Below are 18,861 nucleotides of genomic sequence, written 5' to 3'. Positions count from 1 at the left end.
ACTGACTCGTAATGTGTGCAGGGGCTCACGACCTCCCGAGTGTCAGAACTCGCACCATGTATGCCCGGCCTTAGAAGGGGGAACCTTCAATATGCTGCATCTCTTTCCACTTTACCCTTTACCCTTCAACTTCTACAAGAAAAAAAAAAAAGGCATATGAAACTGTTTGTACCTTTGGTGTTGATATCTCTATTTCTGGAGAGTTCAGTCTGTGGGTCTGGAGGAGTCTGTAGTACAGCCACACTGTTCTGGTTGATGATCTTCAGTTTGAGTTTGGGTTTGGAGCGTCTCCGCCGGGTGGCTGCATTGGCGAGACTCTGTAGCTGGGACAGACCTGACTCTGTGAGACAAACACCATCCTGAGTGTACGTCCTTATCAGGTCTGTGGAGCAGAAAAACAGAGGAATCTCATTACAAACATAAAGATGAAAATTTGATAGCAATTTAATATAAATTTCTCTCAATCTGAGAAATCTAGATCTGTTACACATTACATAGTTCACGTACATTTAAATATGAATGCATATGAATCACATTTATATGTTTCATAACCTTGTTGACTATTTGAAAGTACACTAATGATCTGTTACCACTTAAAAATAATAAAATATTATTGTACAGAGTAAAATGTATTGATGCTTGTTAAAGGGATAGTTCACCAAAAAATGAAAATTCCCTAATCATTTACTCCCCCTCAGGCCATCCCAGATGTGTATGACTTTCTTTCTTTTGCAAAATGCAAACAAAGATTTTTAGAAGAATATCTCAGCTCTGTAGGTCCTCACAATGCAAGTAAAGGGTACCAAAATGTTGAGGCTCCAAAAGAACCTAAAGGCAGACTCCAGTGGATTAATCCATGTCTTCTGAAGCGATTTGATAAGTGTGGGTGAGAAACATATCAATATTCAAGTCCTTTTTTACTAAAAATCTCCTCTTTCACATTATTTCCTCTGGTGTTTTCGTCACCTACTGGTCGGGGAAGAGAATTTACAGTAAAAAAAAGGACTTAAATATTGATCTGTTTCTCACCCACACCTATAAAATCGCTTCAGAAAATGTGGATTTAACTACTGGAGTCGTATGGATTGCTTTTATGCTGCCTTTGTGAGCTTGCCACCATTCACTCATCTTTTATGGACCAACAGAGCTAAGATATTCTTCTAAAAATCTCAGTTTGTGTTCAATAGAGGTAAGAACTTCATACACATCTGGGATGGCACGAGGGTTAGAAAATCATGAGATAATTTTGATTTTTGAGTGAACTATCCCTTTAAAATTATTCTGGAAAGCAGAGTTTCCAGACTTTTTGATTAATGCATTTCCATGACTTTTCATTTGTGATTGGATAAGGATTTTTTAAAATCAAATTCAAATCAAATTCAGACACAGTCACTAATGAATCATTATGACCGATTTGTGTACAAATCAGACAATAAAATAAAGAGCAGATCACAATTAGAACAATGTTTATTTACTATAGAAATTCCTTAAAAATGATTTTATTAATTTCCATGACTTCTCCAGGCCTGGAAATTACAATTTCAAAATTCCCAAATATTTCCAGGTTTTAGATGACCGTGGGAACCAAGTTCATGTTATTATAATCTGTTACTGACATTTTTATATACATCAGGTCAAGATTAAGAAAATCCAAATGCTGTAGTTAAATGATAGCAACTTTACCAGCATCTCTTGCTTTTGGGACTCTGTGTGGCATGAAAACAGGTTCCATTAAATCCACATTAGACCTGGCTGGCATTTGCGGTGCTGTGTAATGAACACACAAATACACAATGTCAAACAAAAATTATTTAGTAATATAAAACAATTTATGTTACACCGGTGTATCAGAGAATGCTAAATAGGTTTACCAGGAGAGAGGGGAGAGTGGCCTTGACATAGACTGCAGTCAAAGCAGGTGTCTGCGATCTTTTCCACTTCCTCCTCTGAGTGGATCCCCTGACACGACGCATGCATCCACCTGCAGACATAAAAACACTGTGAATAAACCAGTGGACAGCTATAACATTTCTAGCAAAAAATAAATAAATTGCTTGTTTGTTATGGAATTTATCGATTCTGGTTCCAATTTTGACAACACTCTAGTCCTAATGTTTAGTTTTAGCTACATGTTAAGAACCAATCCAACAGATTCAATCACTGAGTAAGCTGCGAGACCAATTTACTTTAGGCCAGTAAGCAACCACCAAGCAGCCCCCAAGCACGCACACCTGCAGATACACACACAGTCCAGAAGCAGAGAGCTGGCTGCGGCTCACCTGTCACACTGCCGGCACTGTAGGATGATCTCCTCCTCGCTGTAGTTCTGCTGGCACAGTGGGCATGATGCCAGGCTGGCACAAGGGGCACACTGAGTGTAATTATTCTGCCACTCACACCTCAGACCTGCAGACGTGGCACCGCACTGCGTGCAGGACACACACCTGCGGGAGGCCAGAGTGCCACAATGACATTAATCACATACCACACGAACTCCACCGATTTAACCACCCTAATAACTACTCATATAAATGACAAGTACAACAATTCTCATAAATAAAAGCCTTTAGGGGAAAATAAATTTGGTTAAAAAAGCTTTTATTTAATAGGTGTAACTCTGTAACAAGCATGAGCTCTAAAATTAACTGCGAGTGAAAAAAACCCCATATGCAATAGTTTTGCGCCGTTGAAACTGTACATGTAAATACCAGAATTCGCTAAAAAAAAAGTATATGTATATATATAAGAGAATGTTTGCAAATGAAAGAGTGAAATAAAAGACAAAGATGTAAAAAAATTATTGGTAAACAATTTTAAAGGTGAACTGTGAATTTTTTTCACTCCCAGCTTAATCTACAAAGACTAGTGTTTGGGAAACCTGCTTGAAAACAGAGATTATTTTTTACAGCTCCGTGATTCTAATGGCACAGAATTTATATACTTTACCTTTAAATCAACGAGAAAAAAAAATAAAAACAAAAATAAAAAAAGCATTTAGCAACAATAGCTTTGTGTCCTAACAGTCCAGACAGATACTGTAATTGGCAATAAAAAGATCATAGTTTTTATTTTATTTTTATTTATTTTTTTACTTATAATTTTAAATATAAAGAAATGAAAGAGCAATTTCCACATTAAGAAAAAGAATAGTTATTTTGATGTGATGCAGCATACCATTTGCATTTCCAGCTCCCATTGGGCACATTCTGCAGGGGCGGGTCTAAGCAGTAGGTGTGGTAGCTGATGTCACAATCATCGCAGAGCAGCAGGCGTCCGGGGTCGCTGGCCTGACCACACGCCTCACACACGGTACACTCCAAACATCGCCAGCCTTTACTCAACACCACCTTATTGATCTGACAAACAAACACGTGTCATTCAACATTTTGCATATGTAGGCAGATACCCATAAAACATCTGCTAAAAGAGAAGCTAGCCATGTTGCAAAGTAACTGATGAAACAAAGTGACCCTATAAACTACACTTTTCAATCAAAATGAATTTTTTGTGGTAATCAATATTACATCACAAATGCTGTCGATTGAGCTTGACTTGTATTGAACCCAGAATATTATTTTAAGATGAAACATTTGTTTTTTTTTGTCACTGCTAAAACTGAGCAAGCTGGGTCAGTAATAACACGTACTCATCTAGAACGTCCTCTTTCTCCTAAGTAGTGATGGGAAGTCCAATTAATATACGACAGATGTAAAACTGAACTTAGATCGAAAAAAAACAAAATATTCTTTTGAGTCATCAATAGTGTTCCCTGGAATCCCTGCATGCTTATTTATGTGTCTTATGTGTATAAATATTTATATTTAATACTGCTGTTTATCCTGAATCAGTTATATGAATTAGAGCATGTTGTAGTTTTATTAGTTATTTTCGAGTATTTTAACTGGGTGTTTATAAAAAAAAATAAAAAAAATCTCCAGCACTGCTCAATAGATGATGCTGATTTAAATGTTTTCATTCGCAGAATTTGGTGACAATATTAGGGGAAATTGACAATGTTTTGTTAACCAGACTGAAACATAAGGCGTCTCTAATCGACTTGACATATATGAGTCAAAACAACTCTAACAATGACTCAATAGTCTCACTCTATAATGTCTATCATCATCACCTCTAACAGTGTTAGCATTAAAAACAGAAGGGATACACTGGCCCCTTCCTGCTGTGGGGTTAAGCTGTGCTCACCTTTATGTTAACACAGAAGGGGTGGTAACACTGTCCACACTGAGCACAGGCCAGAAGTCGACCCTCCACACCCTGCCCAAAACTCCCACAAACCACACACATATCCTAAAGAAAACACAACAGATACATATATCCCATTAAGAGAGCAGCACACACTACATATATGGCTTTAAAATGCACTAACCACTCAAAAACATTCACATTTACCTGTTTCAGTGTGAACGTGTCTGTGCTGGAGAAAATCACCACTGTATTGTGCATGGCATTTTCTTCCTCATCCCTGAATATGCACATCGGTTCCATGATGTTTACCTACAGATCATAAATTACACATACAATTACAAATATAACCAATTTTGGTAACACTATACAATATTGTTGTAAAGGTTAACAACAGTTAATGCACATTGTACCGTGAACTAACTATGCATAATAATTTTAACTATCGAGTTACCTAATGTTAACATATACAATAATGCATTAATGTTAACATATAATGTGACATACTCCAGGAGCTGGGATTGGAGGGATTCCATTCTTCATTCTGGCACGGCCACGCCCTCCCCTGCCTGTGACGCCCGAACCTCTGGGTCGTCTCCTGCCAGGAAAGCCAGATCCTCGACCCTATTCACATGACAGATAACACAGGTCAATCCCAACTCGCAGATAGTAATTCTCACTGAAAAGATCGAGGCACGTTTTTTAGTAGATCGTTATTTTTTTTTTATAAAATGCCCAACAGGAGCATCCTGTAGCTTGAAGTATGTTATAAATGACACATTTTTGACAGGATGTTATTATCTAATAACAACGTTATTTACTGACTTTGAATTCTTTACTTATTACTTGCAAGAGATCACCGTGTTTAAACACAGAATTCCTTCAACCTATGACCAACAAACTTCTTTGACTTTTCCACTTTTTGTTATTACTAGATAAGGATAAAAAATTTAATAAAACAAAAATTTTACTGAGATTTCTAGTTGATGAAATATTTTAGAGCTGAGAATTTTAACATGTTAAAATCTCCTTTAATATATCCCGCTTTTCCGCTTACTGCGGGAACACTGTAAACAGGATTTCTGCAAGTGAACAAGAAATTTCCAGCCTGATCTCATTAAAATTACGTTACATTTTTGTAAAACACTATTACGTGGTTCATTACACATATTGCCACAGCTCCAAGCTGAAATGTCCACTGAGGGGCGCTAAAAGCGAGTCTAATGTTTTCCCAAAGAGATATAGATTAATGCTCTATGGAGTTTTAAATGAACAAAACTGACATCCCTGCCCTAACTACTACATCTAAACCTAACCGATAGTGTTATAAACGCAAATGTGAAGTGAACAAAACATTCACCCCTAACCTAAACCCGACACCTAAACCTAACCTGTAGTGTCATAAAAGCAAATGTAAGATGAAAAACGCAATGGCTCAAGCAGTCACACCATTTCGTGGCACTTCTATGACACTTTGGGCTCCCAGGTCAACTTGCGAGTCTGCTGGTTTTGAACCCCAGTCTTCCGGGTTTAAAATCCAATGCTCTATCAGTTGCGCCATCACGCAAGTTGGTCACTATTGTATAAATGTATCGTTTTTGACACCTTAATGTAATAAGATATTATTGTGTGACTAACAGAGCAAAAAAACAAAAAAAAAACAACATAAAACTGTTTATGAACTGTTAATCTGCTGTTTTACTTGTGATTTGTGTGAAAGTTAATAAAACCCATTGCTGTTGTAGTGCCTCAGTATTCATTCACCTGGGTAGGGTTGCACCAGCTGTGTGTAAGGTCTCACGTAAGTTGGGATGTAAAGTTCACACTAAGGGCTTAGTAACTATTAGTTAGTTTGTAACTAAGTCAGTGCTCAATTTGGTTGCACCACCTGTTCTTAAGGCAAGACTTAACTAGTAGGTCATAAGCTCTCCGTAAAGTAATGCGTAGTCACATAATATGACGTTTACCTGTATTGAACCAATAAACAGCATTCAACTGAAAACTGCAGCGATACATGCAGTAATGCAAGGCTTGTAAAAGTGAGTTTGCTTAATTATAGTAATAGTAAAGTTTTTACTATGAGACCAGGTTAGAAATTTCAGAAGTTTTACGACATAACAGTAAAGCTAGTCAAAAAAGTCAGGAGGTTTTATTGACAACGCTTTGTTATAGATGTACAAACATGTCTGAAAGTGATTAAATGGAGTGATCAAAAAAAAGAACAATGATAACTGATGGTCCGAACGGTGCAGTCTTCAGCTTATTTTCCTGTCATGTCAAAGTTGGTAATATAAACAAATGAGATGGCTAACCTCATCTTACTTCCGTATACCACTTCAATAACCCTTTTTGAAACACCCCTGACAACTTAGTCATTTGCATTGACAGAGCTGAAGCAATTTCAACTCTACAGGCAGGAGCAAAGTTTCCTTTTCTCTTTGTGTTTACATTTAATGAATGTCCTAGCAGCTCAAATTCTGTGCGCTATGATCGAATAACCAATCCAAACCAAACACGACTCTGCCTCAATTTAACTAGCTGTCACAGTGCAGCAACATTCCCCATAATGACACCAATTTTGGAGACACTGTGACACGCTGTGCGAGATGGCATCTGAGGGAGCTGCCAACATGACTATCAGGCTGTTGAGAGGCCTCAGCCGTGTTATTCTAGTGATTTCACTTCTATTACGCTGTCAGCAAATTTCCTTCCCTCAGGGGCTGCCATTCTGCCTGTCACAATGAAAAGCCTTTCCAAGAATTACACCCCACTAACCCCCCTCTGCCTCCACCATCCACTATTCGACTCGCTGTAACAATTTCATTTGCTCTTTCAACTTTTGCCTGTGCCACTCACACTTGATTTTCTTAGACGGGTCCTTTCATCCTCTCTGTTTTACACTATCTTCATTACAAAAAGTACTGTGGTATGGCGGTGGTATCAGATGGCAATGCCATGGTACTTTGAAAAGCTATACCATGGCATATATACTGGGCATTCTGATGATATGCAAGATGATATTTGTTACAGTTTAACTGAAATATGTTATATACAGTATAGGGCTGGGCGATATAACCAAAATATATCTCCATATCTCTACATTTTTCAGCTTTTTCAAAAAAAAATTCATATTGGATTTTTTTTTTACATTTTTCAATACAAATTAACAATAACTGAAACAGACTCATAATACACACTCATAACCCTAAAAAAAAAACAAAAAAAAACGATAATACATAACTAAATAAAATAAGAATAATAAGAAGAAATAATAAGAAATGGTACCGTTCTAGTATCTGTATAAATTCATACCAAGAACTATAGATATACACTTACACGTGTCTATACACCTCAATACACATATACATATCTAATCATTTTACCCAAGGTTGTCCATACTTTTTTTTTTTTACATCTACTTTACATTTTCCTTATTTTAAATACTTTTGTATAAGCCTACATATTTGATCTCTTCTATATTCAATTTAGCTATAATATACGTAATTCAATATATACCTACACATATCATACATATATGCATATATACAAACATACATATACACTTATACATAAATATATATATATATATATATATATACACTGTCCATACATTTTTTACGATTTTTAATACGTAGTGAATATCAATATAAAGCCACTGCTCTGAAATTGCTTAAAAGGGTGATTACTTTTTCAATCAGAAGAAACAAAATTAAGCAAACTGCTATTGTAACTAATCATATTTCAAATGTTTAATGCAAGAGGTAAAATACAGTAAAAATTATAAAACGATAAGCCTAACAAAAAGCAAAAAATGACTAACATAGTTTTACTAAAAAAAAAAATTCAACTTGAAAAATTCAACACAGGAACTTGTGATGACACAAACGAATTGTTGATTTAGTGTTTTGAAGCAAGAATTGACTCATTAAAATGGACAGTTTGAAGTGATCCACAGAAATGTATTTAGAGATGTGTTAAATGATTTAAACATCTGTCTTATTGCGCCACTTCTCACAAATCTCTGCAATGTTCAAAATGTTAAGTAATTTCTAGGGCTGTAAATCGATTACAATGTTTTATCAAATTAATTACATGATATGCTGATTGATTATTCAAATGTATCGCAATTCAATTAATCTCATTATCAGCATTTGCAAAGAAATAATAATAATTCGATATATAATGATGGAATAATTATCAATAATTATGTTTAAATAATTATAAATATATAATATAATAATTCACATAATTAAAATACATTACATTACTGTGGCAGAGAGTAACGCATTGATTAGGCAATACAAAAAGTGGAAAGCAACATATTGTTTATTTCCATACCATTGAACATAAGCCTATCATTGGTCTACAGTACACAGCAATGCATTTTGCAATTGAATTCATCAATCTGTACGAGGTAGACTTATTATAAGGCCTTTTCTAAGGATATGTTAATGTACACGAGTCAGACAGGCACTTTTGAAGTGTCTCACTTTTGTTGCATCACATCATAAACAGTGTTTTTAGGCCATTGTGTCAAGTTAAACATAGTTTGAAATGTAGAAAAACACATCTCGAGACGCTGCATTTGGAGTTGCGATCCATTCTGCTGTGTTTGAATGGAAGAATGTAGCCTTATCTTGTACTCTCTGCTGTCAGTGTGGTTTGCTGCCTGTACAGCTGGAGCTGCGCTTACTGCCCACAGCTGAATGAGACTTGTAAAAACATGAGGGTGGTACTTCAAGCTTGAATTGCATCAATGGTAGGAAAATTCCAGATTATGGTCCAGGGGCATGATTAATTGTGTAATTTTTTAAACACATTATTTTTCATATAAGTAATCGCACTGAATTAACGGATTACATTTTCAGCCCTAGTGATTTCATATTGCCAGAAAAATTCTCTCAAATACATGGTTAATGCTTGATATATCTTTCAGTCCTATCGAGGAATTAAATGACTTCATATACCATGGTTTATACATAGTAGTCCAATGTTCTTCAAAGAATACCATAGTACTAGCATTGTGCTTTATTTCTTTCCCATCCTATAAATACTCCTGTACTTGCTCTTCCTCCTACCCTGCTTCCTCTCCATCATTATCTCAACATCCAGTCTGTTTTTCACTGCTTGACTCTTAACATGTGGTGAATGTTATCTAGCATGCATGTTGAGTCAAGACATGGTAATGCAGTTGGACCTGGTCTGGCCTCGTGCCCAGATGGATTATCCAGGTTACTCCAGCGGCCCGGGAACAGATGGACTTGTAGCCCACAGAGACCCCTACCAGAGCCAACATGGCCGTTTCATGCCCCCCTGACCCCTCAACACGCAGCACATCTGCTCTACCCGAGGGCAACGGCTCACAACGTGAAGACATTCATAACTCATTTTCATTCATTAGCTTGAGTCAAACCGGGTCATTGAAAGACAAGCACTTCACATGCTGAAAGAAAAATGGTTCAAGTATTTTACGAAACCACAGGCTGTGTTAGTAATAATCATAACGTGCTGTGGTTGTTTCCGACATTAAAAATGTTAGTGTAGAATTTATCCAATCAAAATCCAAATCAAAGCTGTCCAACATGAGCAATGTTATGACAAGTTTTGGCCCTGTGGCTACTGTGGTATTCTCTGCACAAAAACTCAAAGGTCTGGTTTGATTACATGCGTTATTTACATTTGATACATCTGGTATTTTCTGGCTCTCCCTTCCCTTCTACTAGGGAACAATATATTGCTTGCAAATAAGCAGGCAAATCCTCAATTCACGAGCTAGACAACACAATTTTCACAATTTTTATTTGAATTGCCCAGTTGACATTGTGTGCAATTATGTGAACTCCTAGCACCTGCTCCTCAAAGAGTGAGGGTATCTGGGGAAGGGTTTTTTCAAAGAGTTGTCCTACTTATGGAGTGTTCTAGCTCGCTAAACATTCTCACTCCATGTCTCCACTGGATGTGACTAGGGATGCTTCACACAGAGTCGACTTAAGTATGTCTACACTGGAAGCCTCGAAGCTGCATGTCACCTCAAATGTTCACTTACTTTATTAAGTATACTACTTTATTTCCTTTGGTGTAAAAGTGACTTATTATATAATAATTATTATAATGGTGTCAGTATTGCTACACTCTGTATACATATGATTAAAAACAGAAACGTACAAGCTTTCCCTCTGCTGAGGAGTCAATGACTCTCTGAAATGAACTACGAAAGTCATATGTAAAAAAAAGAAAAAAAAAGAAAAAGAAAAATGTGTGTTGATGTAATGCTCCGCCATTTACATCAATTGCGTTATATTTGATTTCAGAACTTCAACAGAGGGAAAGCTTTTAAGTTAATAAAGACATTTCCTTACACAAAGCTATCGTTTGAATGATTGTGAATAATTGGAGTATAGCGCACAAGTCCTATTAACTACTTTTATGATGCTTTTTAGTACATTTTAGAGCTTGACAGACCCAATCACCATTCACTTTCATTAAACAGAAAAGAGCAGCCAGGATGTTCTTCAAAAATTCACCTTTTGTGTCACGGAAGAAAGGAACTACGAAAGAAACTAAAGTGGTTGGAGTAGCTCTGCAGTACGTCAAATTTAGAAATGTGGCATCCATCATCTAAAGGCACATCACATCACATCGGTGCTTCCAGTATAGACAGTTTTGTTGACAATAATTAGGCAATATAGCTTTGTCGCATCCTGGCATTCGGTGTAGACATGTTGCTCTAGCTGAACACCCATTGCAGGACTGAGTAGTATTATACTGTATTTACCACACGGATTATCCAGGCGGCCATGCTGTGGGGCTGCCTGCTCTTTGGCCCGTCCCAGCCCTCAGTTGGGTCAACGGACCATGAGGGGGGGCTCGGTCTGCAGGCACTCCATGCTCCCTGAAGATGGGGTGGGTTAGAGAGAAAGAAGGAGAGAGAGGGTGGAGGAAATGTGGACAACAACATGCATCAACTTAAATAGTCCAGCCAGCAAAAAAACATACAGATACATGCATGTACAACAAACAGATATGGTTAACAGAGAATGTGAAACATTAGAGCCACGGGAATGAACTCAACTGAGGAACAATGACAATCTAACATGTTGTTGAAGCATTTCCTGGCAAAATAAATCACAATAATACTCGCAAACATGCAAAGAAAAATATCCTTGAGTGGTGGTATGGTTTTGGTTTTATCAGTTTGTATTAAGACAAATATTGCAAGCACAAACAATGGAAAGAATCGGAAAAACAGCATCATATGCCCTAGGAAGCCGAGGCGTGATTAAAAAATGTCAATGCATTCCGATAGACCTATTCACATCATGGTTTTGTTTGTCCTATTTGTCGTTTCTTTCTTTTATTCGGCCAAATAAACTCACCAAGTTAGCCTTTTTATGTCCTTTTCGCATAATTACTATTGTTTGCATAATTTGTATTGTTTTTATTTTTTTTCTATTGCTTGTAATTTGTTTCTTTGTTCATTATTTTATTACTGACTGTTTACTGGAATACAGTTGTGGCCAAAAATATTGGCACCTTTGGTAAATATGAGCAAAGAAAGCTGTGAGAAAAATCTGCATTGTTTATCTTTTTGATCTTTCATTAAAAAAAAAAAAAAAGAAAGAAATTTAAATCACAAAAATCTAACCTTTAATTGAAGTAAAACAATTAAAACAGAAGAAATATCTCATTATTAAATACAGATTTTGCTCCAAAATGCATTGGCCATAGTTATTGGCACCCTTTTATTCAGTACATTTTGCAACCTCCCTTTGCCAAGATAACAGCTGTGAGTCTTCTCTTATAATGCCTAATGAGGTTGGAGAACACCTGGCAAGGGATCTGAGACCATTCCTCCATACAGAATCTCTACAGATCCTTCAAATTCAGGAGGTCCACGCTGGTGGACTCTCCTCTTCAGTTCACCCCACAAATTTTCTATGGGGTTCAGGTCAGGGGACTGGGATGGTCATGGCAGAACCTTGATTTTGTGGTAAGTGATCCATTTTTGTGTTTGTTTTGGATTATTGTCCTGCTGGAAGATCCAACCAGGGCCCATTGTAAGCTTTCTGGCAGAGGCAGCCAGGTTTAGATTTTTTATCTGTTGGTTGTCCAGGACCTCTGGCAGAAAAACAGCCCCACAACATTAAAGATCCAGCACCACATTTAACCGTGGGTATTGGATACTTCTTCATCTCTATGTGTGCCAAACCTTTCTCTGGTGTCTGCTGCAAAAAAGCTCTTTTTTTTCTTTCATCTGACCATAGAACCCAGTCGCATTTGAAGTTCCAGTAGTGTCTGGCAAACTGAAGATGCTTGAGTTTGTTGTTGGATGATAGCAGAGGCTTTTATTCTTGAAACCCTCCCAAAAAACTTGTGGTGATGTAGGTGATGTCTGATATTTATTTTTTTTAGACTTTCTGATCCCAAGACCCAACTAATTTCTGCAATTCTCCAGCTGTGATCCGTGGAGATTCTTTGGCCACTTGAACCATCCTCCTCACTATGCATGGAGACAATACAGACACACGTCCTTTTTCAGGCCAATTCTTAAGATCTATATTTGATTGGAACTTGTTAATTATTGCCCTGATGGTGGAAATGGGCATTTTCAATTCTTTGGCTATTTTCTTATAGCCACTTCCCATTTTGTGAAGCTCAACAACCTTATGCCACACATCAGAACTATATTCTTTAGTCTAACCCACTGTGATTGATGATTAAGGGAATTTGGCCTGTGTGTTTCCTCATATTTATACCCTTGTGAAACAGGAAGTCATGGCTGAACAATTTCATGTTCCTAGTCGCCCAGGTGCACTATAAAATGTAAAATATGAATGGCAATATACTTCAGACATATTTTACTCATTAGAATTTCTAGGGGTGCCAATAATTGTGGCCAACGTTTTTTGGAGAAAAATATTTAATAATGAGATATTTCCCCTCTTTCAATTGTTTTACTTCAATTAAAGGTTAGATTTTTGTGAATTTTTTGAATGAAAGATCAAAAGGATAAACAATACTGATTTTTTTTTCACAGCCTTCCTTGCTCATATTTACCAAGGGCGCCAATATTTTTGGCCACCACTGTAGTTACTTAAAAAAAACTTGAAGCAATGTTTACATATGGGTGTTTCTTCAACTTTGGCCACTTTTAGCCCTGTGGACTTCTAGAAGTAAAGTCTTCTTCAAACATCACTTGTCTCATATTTCATCTCAATCATGCTCTTCACTGACACTTTTGTCAGCTTGGTTAACAAGACCACTAACTTTTTTCTCCCCTTTTTCTCCCCAGTTCCCAATGCACTCTAAGTCTTCGTGGTGGTGTAGTGACTCGCCTCAATCCGGGTGGCAGAGGACGAGTCTCAGCTGCCCCCGCGTCTGAGATCGTCAACCTGCGCATCTTATCATGTGGCTTGTTGAGCGCGTAACCGCGGAGACATAGCGCGTGTGGAGGCTTCACGCCATCTCACCACGCACCCCACCGAGAGCGAACCACATTATAGCGACCATGATGAGGTTACCCCATGTGACTCTACCCTCCCTAGCAACCGGGCCAATTTGGTTGCTTAGCAGACCTGGCTGGAGTCACTCAGCATGCCCTGGATTCGCGACTCCAGGGGTGGTAGTCAGCGTCTTTACTCGCTGAGCTACCCAGGCCCCAAGACCACTAACTTTTGAAAAAACTTTATTAGGGGAAAAATGTATGCAGTGGAAAAAGTAATTTTTGAAAAATTTATAAAAATTATTTTCACACAAAAATTATTGAAATGATTTGTTAATTTCACTCTTTGTTATCACTGATTCTTGAGAGAAGGGACAAAACATGTCCTACATACAAAAGTTATCTTTATGTTAAAAATCAAGAAATTCATAATAACAACAATAATGAAAAAGTAAAATCTAAAGGAAATGTGTATAAAAATGCATGCTCTATACTTGGAAACACATGTAACTTAACCTGTCCTCAGCAAGAGGTCACAATGTTAAACTGCCAAACAAAGTGTTTAAAGATGCAACAAATTCATAAATATAAATATCAAATGAAACAATGCAAGTAAACTTGAAATTATATGGCCATAATTCTATTTTTTATTAAAAAAAAACTGCCTATACAAGTTGTGTCCTCACTTTGCTTCATCTCCGTCAGATTTTTTTATAATCCTGAATAAATCATACTGTTGCTGTGTCTCGTTTCGAAGGCTGCATGCTAGCACTCTTTAACAAGCATTCGAAGGCTGCATTCGGAGTGTCCTACTCACTTTTCTGAAATGAGACAGCGTTGATGACACATGCAGCCAACAAATGCAACCTCCGGAGGACACAGCCTTCGAAACGAGACACAGCTAATGTCATGGTCAACTATAACTCTGAGGACCTCTTTCCCACTTCCTGCTCATGGTGGATGCAACAGTAGGACACGTGGTCTGGTAAGTTTGAATTTTTTTTATATTTTAAACAAACAATGTTTAAGTCTCTGCAGTCACAGATTCAAAGTGTCAAATCAGTCTTCCCACTGTGGTATTTTTTGTTAAAATTGTGTGATAAAGTTTGGCATTTTAGTTTAGGTTATACAGGCAGCTTTAACTGAGGAAAAAAACAAAATGGCTCCAGTGTTCAACACATGGTTAAGATGGAAAGATATTCAATTTTGTCAAACAAAAAAATGTAGAATGTATTTTATTACTTAACCCCTTTACTGAACACCATTATTAGACAGACATTTAAAGACTTTACACTCTAGTTAGATAGATCAAATAAAAATAGTATGCTTTTTACTGTGTCTGACGTAAAAAGTGCTTTTATAAAAACCTGTTCCCTGACATGGTTCATTAGCTGACACCTTTGTCTACAAATTTGTCCATTTCATATTAATTTAGTATTAAAAAATAAAAACTGAGATTTAAAACATGTTTTGTCCCTTATCTCTTATCAGTGTTATATGTTTATAGTTTTAAGTATGTTGCCTAATAATTAGTATTTTTACATTGGATTTTTATAGTTTAATATTGAAAGTCTGGGACAAGAATAAAACAATATACATAAAAAGCATTTAAAATGTATAAAAACATAAATGATGAACAACTGGTAAACACTTATATAGCAGTAAATTGATGGCTACATGCTATTGTGTTTAATTTGTAAGTGTGACGAGGAGGAGGGCGTGGCCGGGCCGTGATGGAGCACGGCCGGCACTGAATCAGCTGATCAGCGGCACAGCGAGATAAAGGGGCGCCCGGAGACTCCGGTTCGAGAGAGAGAGACGAATGCGGCTGCATTGCATGTGTCTGTTTATGTTCGTTTTAAGTTCATTTAAATCATTAAAATTTATGTTTACTGTTCAGCTGGTTCCCACCTCCTCCTTGCCCATCCTTATACTGTTACAGTAATATTTTACTTTTTAAATAAAGTTGTGTGTTCAAAAGCATAAAAGTTTTTGCTGTGCTATAGAAAATGGTATGCTCTTGGTGTGAATAGACCTGTCGTCTGTGTTTCGTTTCGCTGTTTTGTTTTATTCTTGGTGGACTTTACTGCAGTCCAGAATCCATGCATCAGAATGCCTGGGATACATTTGTTGCCATGACGACAAAACCACTTACTGTCTTTGTCATCATGTGATTATGTCAGCACGACAGCACATGACTCAAGCACACAAAGAGTGCAAAAGAGCAGGGTGCTTAAAACCGACTAATCCCACTAATTAATCCGTTTTTGGCTATAAAGTTGATTAATAATTAGAGGTTCCTTGGAAACAAGAACCACATTTATGCAAATGAAGACTTGTCAATTTTAACATAAAGCTGCCTGAAATGAAACTTACTCCACTGATTTTAACCAAATATGTAAATCATGAATAAGCTTGTTTAGAATAACGTAGTTACTCTAAGAATTTAAGCAAATTGAGTGTATTTTTCTCCGACAACCTTTTAGGATTATATAGATGTACTAACTCGAACTCTGCGGTTTGTGGTTAGTTGAAAGAATAAAATTTGCTCATAAATGTAATTTTTTTTTGCAACTTATGATTCAATTTCTAGTGAAAAATAAGCATCGTGGTCAACTAATATTTGCTGGGCAAAGCTCACTTGAATTTGTTTGAGATAATTAGACGTGACGTTATTGTGCTTTGGCTAAAACCAGCTTCCTTAAAAGGCGCCGTCAAACTAAAATACGGTCTATTAAGTCATTGATTGACAAGACAGCTGCTTTTGGTTTTGGACACAGCCTTGAAATAAGAATGTGTTCAGTTAACAGGAAAACACAATCAGAAACAATATGTGATGTGTGAATGATGGTGTGATGGCTGAGTATGACATGTATGCATGAGAAATCTGTCGCTCTAAAACGAAGATAATCCCCTTTGAATTGATTTTTGACGCTTGTGCTATCGCATAAAACGCAATACTTAAAAAATAAGACCTCTAAAATAGAGCTTCCAACCTATGAAGAATCCAATGAATTCATGTATTGTGCTTTCCAGTAAAACTAAAACAGAACTTTTGCATTGCAATCACAAAATATCTTCGGTGGTGAACAAATCCGAGACATTTGGCGAGACTGTCGCCAAATGTCCATAATCACAAAAAAAAAAACATTTTGTCATCATTCACACCCTCATTTCATCTGTAAAGCACAAAAGGACACATTTTGAAGAATTCTGATGCTACTCTTATTACAGAGTAGAAGACAACTTAATTTTCCTCTGTTATTCACGCAAAGTTCTCGCATAGTTTCAGAACTTGGAATATAGCGCACATGGACTGCTTTAATAGTATTTCTATGGTGTGGTTAAAAATATGCCTTTTATTATTTTTTTGTCCTTTTTAGAGCTTAACTGCAGTAGTCACCATCCACTTTCATTCTATGAAAAATGAGCACCGTGAACATTTTTCAAAACATCTCGCTTTGTGTTCCAAGAAAGTCATACAGGTTTGGATCAAAATGAGGGTGAGTACATGATGACAAAATTAAAAAATTTGCAGTGAACTATTTCTTCCTATAAAAATTCCAATTCAAGTACCACCACAGAGTTTATTATAATATATCAAAGCTGACCTGCTTCACTCTGGGCCTTCCCGGCGAAAACTTCCTCTTGGAGATGGCCGGCTTGCCCATGCCAATTTTTGGAGTAAGTGGTATGAAGGTGGATGAAGGCACATTGCTGATGGCTTCTCCTGGAACAGCATGGACCTGGGCCTGTCGCTGGGACATCCCATAACCGGTTGAGGGCAAACCCTCAGGCTGCCTGCGTGGGGATAGCTTTAACGACGTACTCTCCTCCACCAGCGAGCTCAGCTTGGCCAAACTTCGCTCATCACCATCGATAGTAACGTCCATTTCCTCTATGTGGCCACAGGAAAACATGTTGTTCTGTTGCACCAAGACATCCATGTTCTCCTCCTTTACTGACACAGTCTTAGCAGCACTAATCTCAGACTCTACAACAACTCCATGTGTCTTTGCAGAAGCTTCCTCTGTGCAGGAAACCTCCATGGGTTCCTCCACAAGGGAAGCAGAGTCTGAAGTTGCCTCTTTGGTGGGTAATGGATTGGTGTTCTGCTCCTCCAGGCAGGGCTTGCTGTTGTCTTCATGCTGGGGGATGGTTTCAGAAAGTTTAGCTGACGTCTCTGGAGACGGTTCTGTTTCAGGAGGTGTTATGAGCTGCTGGACTGTGGACATGTCTGTAGCTGAATCCAGTTTCTGCTCATGTGGCACTGGATCCTCAGGACGTTTAGTCTCCTGAGGAGATGTGACTGCAAGTGCGAGAGGTTAAATGAGTAAAAATAACAGAAGTTTCCAATGATTTACAAAGATACAAAAATGTTTTTAACCCGAGGTCATACAGTAAACTGACCATGCATTTAAATTTTTAATATACAGTATGCACAGCACAGTAAGCACATACGTTGTTATGATTTTGTTTATAGAAAGCAGATATGCTCATTAGTCCCAATCATTCCCTAATGTGGCCAAACCATGCACGATGCAATACACGGACAAGCGATAAAAGCTAAAAGAGTGACAGGGCATTTAGTTTTTCACTTTGTTTTTATTTCCGTGCCGTTGCACTGGATATCCCCCCCACGGTGAAATCTCATTGGTAATGCTCCACATAGCTATACTAAACAAATTTGTCCTGATTGGCTGCCTTACTTTACGATTGCTTGACTGGTAAAAAAACATTTTTCTTTTCTTTTTTTTTCTTTTGAGAAAGCTCTAAACATATATTTTAATACATGCAATTACTCTTTCATGTGACCTTAATTTAGTCTGAATAACATATACTCATTTAGCAAAGGCGTTTATCCAAAGCGACTTGCAAATGAGCAAAAACAAGCAATTTATCGTAAGTAAGCCATTAATAATATTAGCAGTAAAGCAAAGCTTCATTTCAATAATGGACCAGATTAGTACGCAGCTTGAGAACTTCAGAAGCAGAAAGATAGAAATATGTTTTTTTTTTGATAATTTTATTTTTATTATGTATTAGTTAGGTGATCGCAAAAGAGAGTTATTTTCAGCTGTGTTTTTAGTAGCGCTGTCAGTAGATTACAATTTTTAATCGCGATTAATCTCATAATTTTTCATAGTTAATCGCGATTAATCTCCGATTTTAAAAGGAGGAATATTTGACTCTACATATACTTGCTGTATTTCCTG

At 37.2% G+C, this 18,861-nt stretch overlaps 1 protein-coding gene across 5 annotated transcripts in view; it reads right to left on the bottom strand.

Moving 5' to 3' along the window:
* Window positions 1-18,861, bottom strand: part of LOC127441623 (histone-lysine N-methyltransferase 2C-like) — a 146,296-nt gene that overhangs the window by 57,862 nt on the left and 69,573 nt on the right. For 4 of the 5 annotated variants that reach the window (XM_051699226.1, XM_051699227.1, XM_051699231.1 and 1 more), the window contains exons 14-23: window positions 17,257-17,954; window positions 10,979-11,095; window positions 4,711-4,827; window positions 4,411-4,515; window positions 4,204-4,308; window positions 3,175-3,356; window positions 2,280-2,444; window positions 1,872-1,981; window positions 1,684-1,767; window positions 173-382 (exon numbers count right to left, since the gene is read on the bottom strand). In XM_051699226.1, coding sequence (XP_051555186.1) covers window positions 173-382; window positions 1,684-1,767; window positions 1,872-1,981; window positions 2,280-2,444; window positions 3,175-3,356; window positions 4,204-4,308; window positions 4,411-4,515; window positions 4,711-4,827; window positions 10,979-11,095; window positions 17,257-17,954 — 1,893 coding nt within the window. The remainder of the gene's footprint in view (window positions 1-172; window positions 383-1,683; window positions 1,768-1,871; window positions 1,982-2,279; window positions 2,445-3,174; window positions 3,357-4,203; window positions 4,309-4,410; window positions 4,516-4,710; window positions 4,828-10,978; window positions 11,096-17,256; window positions 17,955-18,861) is intronic. The other variant, XM_051699230.1, reaches the window with a different exon arrangement.

This window comes from Myxocyprinus asiaticus, chromosome 5, assembly GCF_019703515.2.
Source record: "Myxocyprinus asiaticus isolate MX2 ecotype Aquarium Trade chromosome 5, UBuf_Myxa_2, whole genome shotgun sequence".
NCBI lineage: Eukaryota > Metazoa > Chordata > Actinopteri > Cypriniformes > Catostomidae > Myxocyprinus > Myxocyprinus asiaticus.
The sequence above is the reverse complement of the archived record's forward strand: the minus strand, read 5'-3'. Positions and strand labels throughout refer to the sequence as shown.